Source organism: Esox lucius, chromosome 22, assembly GCF_011004845.1.
Source record: "Esox lucius isolate fEsoLuc1 chromosome 22, fEsoLuc1.pri, whole genome shotgun sequence".
Classification (NCBI taxonomy): domain Eukaryota; kingdom Metazoa; phylum Chordata; class Actinopteri; order Esociformes; family Esocidae; genus Esox; species Esox lucius.
In genome coordinates this window covers 17,668,274-17,677,274 of record NC_047590.1, presented here as the reverse complement: position 1 = coordinate 17,677,274, position 9,001 = coordinate 17,668,274, and the positions used below count along the sequence as shown (strand labels likewise).

The 9,001-nt window shown below is 44.5% G+C and overlaps 1 protein-coding gene across 1 annotated transcript; it reads right to left on the bottom strand.

Moving 5' to 3' along the window:
• Positions 1–7,577, bottom strand: LOC105023722 (gap junction gamma-1 protein). Its single transcript, XM_010893135.5, has 5 exons — positions 6,885–7,577; positions 1,854–2,121; positions 1,491–1,725; positions 590–1,294; positions 1–170 (listed from the first exon to the last, which is right to left on the bottom strand). The coding sequence occupies exons 2-5, from the start codon at positions 2,091–2,093 to the stop codon at positions 157–159; spliced, it is 1,194 nt and encodes a 397-aa protein (XP_010891437.2). The 5' UTR covers positions 2,094–2,121; positions 6,885–7,577; the 3' UTR covers positions 1–156.
• Positions 7,578–9,001: the final 1,424 nt, after the last annotated feature.

Genomic DNA, 9,001 nt, shown 5'->3' with positions numbered 1-9,001 from the left:
CCCCCCCCCCCCCCAAAACTAAACCACACATAGACAGACAGACACACAGTCTCCCGCAGTAGCCGGCTGTGTTCCCATGGGTTTTCCTCAATCCATAGAGGGCCAGTGGGGAAGAAAAGGCAGGCAGACGGCAGATCAGGCGTTAAGAGGCAGGATTCAGGCATGTACTCCTAAGAAACAACAACATGTCAGACTGGGTACATGTTCCCTACTCTCTGGGGGACCAACGGTACTGTAAAACAAAATGTAGAAAGGGGGAACGTTCAAAATGCTTTAAAAAGGAGGACGATAAACGCAAATCATCCCTAACACATAAGTTCCAAATAAGTAGTTTTTTTTACATATGGTTTAGACATTTTTGCATGTTACAGCATGACAACCAATTTTCTCTGTAAGAAAACTAAATTAGAACATTCTATAAACATTTAGGTAAAATAGGTGACCTTCCCTTTTTAGAATTTATACCACAGGTTACAGCTAGCCTTAGCGAAATGAGGTTGATGCATCAATTAAACAGCATCTGGGCGTGACCGTATGAGAACATAACACAAGACTTGCTCATCTCAACATTGGCAGCACCCTCCAATACCTTTGTCACCGCCCGCCGCCTGTTTCTCCTGGGCGAAGTTCAGTCTGTTCTGCTCCGCTGCGGTAGTGTTGCTCTCTGGGCTGCTGCTCCTGGAAGTGGGCCCTTGGCCCTCCTCGTTCTGGTAGGCCAGATCCAGGTGCTGCTGGGCCATCTTCAGGTGCCTTCTCAGCCGCTCCATGTCTCTGCTGGTGGCCTCGTCTCCTAGGCTCTCCCTCCCGGAGTCCCCAGCCACCGGCTCCCTCAACTCAGCCCTCAGCTTTCCCGACGGGTCCTTCTTCCCCAGGACCGTGTGGTAACCCGGCGGTGCCGTGGGCCCCTGGCCGGTACGGTGAGCGGTGACAATGGACGCTCGGGCCACAGGCAGAAGAGGCTTTCGGGAGCGCCCCCGGAGGGAGTCACGGACGCCGCCCACACCCAGGTGGAGGATCTCCAAGAGGGTGAGGGTAGTGCAGAGTAGGGAGACGACATACATGACCAGCAGGAAGATGGTCTTCTCGGTGGGCCGCGACACGAAGCAGTCGACCGTGTGGGGGCAGGGCGAGCGCGTGCACACGTAGGAGGCCGCCACCTGGAACCCGTAGAGGGTGTACTGTCCGAACAGGAAGGCCACCTCGAAGGCGATGCGTGAGATCAGCGAGCACGTGTACACCTTCATCAGGCCGTCGCGGGCGATCCGCCGCCGCCCATCGTGCTTCTTCGTTGAGCCTGAAAGGGGTGAGAAGACGAACAACGTTAACTTAATCGCAGGGTGCCTGAACAAACAGTGAAAACAACACAGGTGAGGAATTAGGCAACTTCCTCAATGACAACTTTCTATCCAGCATCAGCGAAGGAAACCGACACCGGCGTTTCGGTATACATTGTCTTCACGCCGAGAACCTAGCGCTCTTCTTCACTGTACCTTCTGCCTTCTTCTCCTTGTCCTTCTCCACTTCCTCGATTTCCTCCACTATCATGGGGTCCTCCTCGCCGTTGTCCTCGGCCTCCTCGTAATCCCGCTGGGCTCCCCGGGTCACGATGGGTATCCGCTTCCTCCCGACCCAGCGTGCGGGCCGGTATTCGTTGTCGTCCATGCGGGCAATCTTGTGCATGGCGAAGCCCAGGTACATGATGGTGGGCGTGGTGATGAGGATAACCTGGATCGAAGCGAGGAACAAGGGCGTATGCAATCAATGTAATTTTTTGGGGTCGTCTAAATGATCATGTAACATTAGGTTCTTTGCGCAAGCGTGAGAAGAAAGCGAGCGACGTCGGCCTGACTCACCTGGAAAATCCAGAATCGAACGTGGGAGAGCGGCGCAAAGGCGTCGTAGCAGACGTTCTCACAACCAGGCTGCATCGTGTTGCAGACGAACTTGGACTGTTCATCATAGTAGATGGTCTCGCCACCCACGGCCGTCAGCACGATGCGGAAGATGATGAGCACCGTCAGCCAGATCTTCCCCACGAACGTGCTGTGGTTGGAGATCTCGTCCAGGAGACGCGTAAAGAAGCTCCAGCTCATAGCGACAACCGGCTTGGAGCTCTCAGCTCTGAGGGGAGGGTTAAGAAGGATGGTTTAGTAGCCTTTTTCGGTCTGGCTTTTAAATCGGTATTAGTAGGTCATGTTTCTTACAGGCACAAGATGTTAAAACGCAGAATATTGGAAGTCGCCAAGCAAACTCAAATATTGCCAATATCAAACATTTCCTCCCACACAGGACACCTGTCCAGTGGTTTTCCATATGGGACTACAATTACACACAGACATCTGCTACAGCCTCCCAGGATGGGCAGCAGTTAGACACTTAGCACCAAGTAGACCACAGCAGTGTAGGGTCAAGGCTAGTCACTTAGCCCCAAGTAGACCACAGCAGTGTAGGGTCAAGGCTAGTCACTTAGCCCCAAGTAGACCACAGCAGTGTAGGGTCAAGGCTAGTCACTTAGCCCCAAGTAGACCACAGCAGTGTAGGGTCAAGGCTAGTCACTTAGCCCCAAGTAGACCACAGCAGTGTAGGGTCAAGGCTAGTCACTTAGCCCCAAGTAGACCACAGCAGTGTAGGGTCAAGGCTAGTCACTTAGCCCCAAGTAGACCACAGCAGTGTAGGGTCAAGGCTAGTCACTTAGCCCCAAGTAGACCACAGCAGTGTAGGGTCAAGGCTAGTCACTTAGCCCCAAGTAGACCACAGCAGTGTAGGGTCAAGGCTAGTCACTTAGCCCCAAGTAGACCACAGCAGTGTAGGGTCAAGGCTAGTCACTTAGCACCAAGTAGACCACAGCAGTGTAGGGTCAAGGCTAGTCACTTAGCACCAAGTAGACCACAGCAGTGTAGGGTCAAGGCTAGACTGTGCTGCTTGACATGTGATCTAAATATGCCAGCATCCCCTAGGAATCCAGGGACACCATGAGTAGAAATTTATTTAACTAATCTCTCATTAGTGACTGATTTTAGTTTAACATGTACCCTACTTTATTCTATCCACAATCACAACTTAAAACAGAAAAACTATTAAAGCAGCATTTGCTAAGTAAACATGAACTTTAAGGGAACTGTTTTTTAATAGGAGTAAATAGTAAACCAAAAATATGCTTGAATCATATGATACTGTGTAAATGAAGAATGTTTGTATTTAAATAGTATGAGCAATTCATTGTGTTTATGTAGACCACGAGTATGTGAATAGCTTTGATACACTGGATTACATAGTTTAGATGTATTGCATGCACTCTGTCAATGTATGTATGTGGTGCTTGTGACATCTTGCAGTGTGTTGTAATATGCCTTTGTACATGTTTGTTGGCACCCCAGGAAGAGCAGCGGGTGCCTTTGGCAGACGCTAACAGGGATTCTAATAAACCTTAACTCCGATCAGCCAGTAACCAGAATAAGCCTGACAAAACTAACAGACAATCCATTATGATGTAAAACAACCGAACTTAAAACAAATCCTAAAAAGGTGCATTTGAATTACATTTTGCTAAATTAAAATGGCCTCATTACCCCTAGCAACAACTGATGACAGCAACAGGGCACACCAATCCTACCTAATGATCAATGACCGCGTTTCACAGCTACACGTACAACAACACAACACAGGGACGTGTCATCATTCAAACCAGCAGAGCCTGGGCGGGTGTCAGGTGATGTTCCAACCCAGTGGGAGTGCTGTGGCACCACAGAGAAGCATGTTACATCTTCCAGGTCCCACACCCAGGCTATAATCCTCTCTGGTCAAATGGCTTCCAAGTCAACTATTTAGCAAGAGTGTGGTTTCTGGTTTTCACAACAGCCTGTCCTCAGGCCTCAATGGGAAGTTGTTTTGTCGGTAGGAAAATTTGAAAATGGCTAACATGGTATCAGTAAAAACTAACTACAGTATACAAATACCTGTAACCACATAGTCCAGTCAGTCCCAATAAAAATATTATGCCTCTTCAGACTGGATCAAAACATTGAGATCAAAAATGGCATAGTGTATACGTATCTACCTCATTATTTAGACAGTGTGCACAAAAAAACATTTGTACAGTGGCAGCGGTCCCTCATCTCACAACTGGACGACTGCTGATCACTGCACCTCCCTAGCATATAGATCAAAACTCTGTTTTTCCACCTCGGGTCTCTTGGATGTCCCCCCCACACAGGAGTGCAGCTACCAGGTAGCCTAGACAAAGCTCTTCTCTAGCAATATTAATGCACAAAGTAATGCTGTGTAAGACTGTCTGCTAAATGACTAAATAGGTATATCACTGACATTGTAAATCGGGTGGATCGGATCCTGAGTGCTGACTGGCTGATAGCCATGGTATATGGGACGGTACACCATGGTATGACATCACAGGTCTTAAGTCCCTCAGGGATACTTTTAAATGGATCTTAATCTAGTGGTAGTACCTGAGGGCAAACCACTTCAGTCTCCACCCTGTACCCATGGCATTGCCAAGCCCTTACGCCTCTACCTTGGTGTAAAAGGGCCTGGACCGCTCACTCTCCCAGAATAGGCACCATGTCCCAGCACCCAGTCATTTGCCACAATGCCAATTGGTGTTAGGGTCAATTCCATTTGAATTCAGGTAGAACACAGACATTTCAGTTCCAATTCTCCACAATGCTTTTCAATGATGTTCACATTCACTTTGTTATAAGTATAAAGTCATGCTGTATAAAAATCACAACAGGAGAATTAAATAGTTGACAGACTGTTGTGTCTGTTGGCTGCAATTCACCCAGCATTTCTAAAGGCTTAACTGACTCTAGATTAGCACTCCTCTGAGACACTGCACGTCTATGGGCCCTGCTCTGTATATCGTAGTTCACAGAGTTCACAGCACGTTGGCTCAATAAGCCCCCTTCAAAAAATATAACCTCAGTGATCTGAGACTGGCTCCTCTTATCCAATTCAAATACGTTGCCTTGTTTCCTTGTCTTTTCTCAAAGTAAATTCAATGAAAATGTCAGGCCCCCTCCCCTCTGACCATCTTCTATGGTGGAGTCTATACATCTTTTGGCATAAAATCTGGTTTCCCTAGCGCTACTTGTTTCTTCCTTACATTCAGGACAACCAACATTGAAGATGACTGGGATTACATAGCCAGTCTAAAGTTTCTCTGATGTGTAGCTAGGGAACCTCAACCATGCTAAACTGGTGCTGAGGGGTGATACCTGTAGATCAAATAACTGCATTAAGACGTTTTCAGTGTATACTGGAATACATATTTTTCTCTTTTTAATAACAGCTTACCATCGTACCCATGTTTGTCCTGTATAAACTTGTGCCTTTCAAGCAAAGAATGGTATGCCCAAACAGAAAAATCAATGGTTGCAACGGTAGGCCTTGATTATGTTTCAATTACATACAGAATACTGCTTCATGTAGTTGAAATTATTCTCCATTTGAAAGTATCGCCTCTTGACTCCAGAATAAGTTTGTGTCACTTGGCTATCCGATGAGAAGGATGTCAGTTACATAATTGTCCATGTAATCAAACCACTTATCAAAACACAGCAGTCTTAGAGTACAAGCCCTGTGCATGATAGCGTCAGCCCTTAGAAACTCTTTAGAATCATATTATTAACGTACATAGTTCCCATTATCTGCCCATGAGTACCATTTCCATCTTTAGTAAATCAAGGCCAAGACAAAAGCTCCATAGCCTGTCTACTGTAACACAAGAAACAATGCAAAAGCAGCCAAAGAACCATTTTGCTATGAAGAACTCGTAGAGATGTGGACAGATAGGCAATGCATAACCCTGCTTGAGTCAGTGACAACCTAGACTAGTCATTTAGTCTAGTAAAACTAGGGAGCACCAGTAACTATACCAATAATGATGGCTATCTAGGTTATGCCTGAAAGGTAACTATTACATCAGTGCTGAGAGGGAGTGTAAAGTTAAACCTACAAACATTCTTCAAGTTCTCAATGACCTGCTGACCAAAACAGGGAAAAAAGTTCACACAACAGGCCAAAAAAATAAAATAAAATCACACATGGCTACTGCAAAGAAAGGAGTTAAAAAGCCAGTGAAGACTGGGGGGGGATGGGAACGCCTTACATTGAAGGTATCCGGTCAAGGCACAGCGAGTTAACATTCCTTCTCCTTTAACCAAAAACAGTGATGGTCCACCGTGCAGGCCTAGGGCACATGCAAGAAACCACTGACTGCATGAACTGAGTCACACATGACAACAAATCCTAACCTACAAACGCGAAAAATTGAACTTCACAGTGTAACTCAGAACTGTGGCTGTTTGCTCGCAAGGCTAATGAGACAGATAATTGAGATTAAGCTTGTTCGCTGACCATTAGCACTAAATATACACGCGGAAAGACTGCCCAAAGTGTAAAATAGCAACACCTTTTTTTTAAACTATCCTTCAAAATAATATAACTTGAATCAATGTAATTGGTTTCATTATACACACTGAATAATACGTTGTTGTAATTGACCAGTCACCTGATACCAGAAAGGAAAGTTACAAAAGCTTAAACAACTTGAATCAGAACAGTTAAACAAATTATCAGTTGAAAACTTGGTGTATGGATACAAACATTTGCAAACCTACAAAATATCCCAAGAAATTGCACAATGACACTATTCTAACTTTATAGCTATTTCTGAACATGCAGACGCACGGACGATGGGAATGACAAAAAAAAACAGATGGTACACAAATTTACTAACTTGAAGCGGGATTGATAAGAAACAACTTTTGAAATACATGTACTGTATACTGGTACGTTTAACTGCAAGTTAAGCCATTGCGAACCTGGAAAATTTTTCCAATGTAATGTTATCCGCACAGAAAACTCACCTTTAGTTCACAAAGTGGTCCTGCTTGTCTTTGGACTTAGTTGCTCTCGTAGCCTCTTTAAATTATCGGCACCCAAACTTTCTCCTCCGCGTTTTCTCTCAACTACAACCACCTCTTTATTAACCCATTCGGTGCTTTGTAATATACCATGTGACCCCTAAGTCCATGTCGTGGACCCAAACACTGGAGAAGGACAAAAGAATAGTCACAAAATACTTTTTTTTTTTGCCCTCCGTACCTCCACGTAAGCCTGCCCCGTTTAGGAGGTCCTTATCTGAAATGTGAGATATAGCTACTTTCTGACTACTGTTTACATCCTGATTTCTAGTAAATCAATGATCAGAGCTGTTTTTTCTCAGTCTGGGAATTTCTGTTCTCGAGGTATAGGAATTGCGAATCTAGGGTTCATTAAACAAAGTCGGAAATTGATGAAACAAAACAAAAAAAGATCTGCTTTAAATGTCTGAGGTAGGCCTAGTTTACTTAAGTCTCATAATTTAGTCTACTGAATAAATAAAATATGAGCGAGGGACATATTTAATGAACCATGACAACGGGAGTTCTCCTCGAACGGTGAGTTGCTCCGTCTTGATGATCGTGTAGATACGGAGAAGGAGTACACTTCTTGCTTGTCCTGTCGGCAGCGTAACTCTGACTCAATGGGATTCTACACTGGCCCTCCGTACGCGTTCTAAAAGCGAACTACACTAGCTATGTTTAATATCGTTATTTCCACAGGGCTCTGGTGAAAATTATCAGCTGCTGCTGGCATCGAATTGATAGGACAGGATATATCATGTAATTAACATTGCAAGATGCAAAGCCTCCAGCGTCTTCAACCCAAAGTCAAAGCGAGTTTCTCAGAAGTGCAATAGAAAATACCAATCTTGAGTTGAGGCACCTGCCTCAACTCATGCTTGGTATTTTGGCTGGTCTCAGCGCACATGCTCACACAATTAAACTGGGCTGTGTGTGTACATTCCTCTACTGTTAAATCCTTTTAATTAACTCCGTACAGCTTGCATAGGCCCGTGCCAACATCTGATGTTTGCCATATGTAGCAGTGTAATACACCGTGGTCACTTAAATTCAATAATCCCAGAAAACACATATCGAGGGTTTAATTGCCAAATGAACGTTTTTTTTTTTTGGAATAACAGAACACATTTTACAGGGTAAGGGTTACGTGTTAACATAGGCGGTCCGAGTCTAAAAAAAGGTTTCCACTGACTGGTTGTTCATCCAACATCCGACTTGAACAAGACGAGAATCGGTCTGCCTGTCTAAATGCAGCAATTCCATTCGTTCTCAAGCCCAGTGCGCTATGTGGAATATATGCCACTCCTAATCCACCCCGTTACCTTTGTCAAAGGGTGCTGATTGACTGGGGACATGTTGACAACCAAATGTTATTCACAGTGCTCATTGAAGAGACTCCTGGTCTTCAGGGAAAACAAACAGGATAAAGCCATCTTGTTAAATGACAGTGACACCAGATGCCTTTCCTTTCCAGATGCCTTTTCAAACATGGTTGAAAGTAACAAACCAAAAAACAGGGTTCCGTTTGGGTTGTATAGTATATATCTTCTCAGAACTAGGGTGGGGGGTAGTGGGACAAACTACAACAAATTAACTAGTTCTGTGCATTGCAGAGGCCACCTTTTTTCTTGACTAAACGCTGAATTTGTGTTTGTTTTGTTTAGTGTCTGTACATATCTACAATGCTTGATGCACTGCTTTGATCCAAATAGAGCAAATTGAGACTGCAACAATTGTTGTGACAGTTTCATTTAAATATAATTATTCTAATATGTAAACACAACTCTGTGACATGTTTTTAGTTGCTTCTCAATTACAAAATATGGAGCTCATTATGGAGCTGGAAGGATCTACAGAATCATGCTTCCTTCGTTAACCGGTCCAGTACACATTGGGTGAGACATCCTTTTTAGACCTTTGTACACGCAGGGAGTAGATGTTGAAGTATCCCATCTAACCTCAAATAATGTGCGATCATTTACATTTACACCTGTTTACACTGTATCTCCGATGCAAATCTGGCAACTAGTCAATGTCATAATAAAAAAATTATATATAATCTGTGAAAAAACACTATA

Excerpts from the sequence above, each read along its gene's own strand:
- LOC105023722 (XM_010893135.5), bottom strand. The coding sequence starts at position 2,093 with ATGAGCTGGAGCTTCTTTACGCGTCTCCTGGACGAGATCTCCAACCAC. Across the intron at positions 1,726-1,853 it reads TTCGATTCTGGATTTTCCAG|GTTATCCTCATCACCACGCC; the intron begins GTGAGTCAGGCC and ends GCTTCGATCCAG. Across the intron at positions 1,295-1,490 it reads CAAGGAGAAGAAGGCAGAAG|GCTCAACGAAGAAGCACGAT; the intron begins GTACAGTGAAGA and ends CACCCCTTTCAG.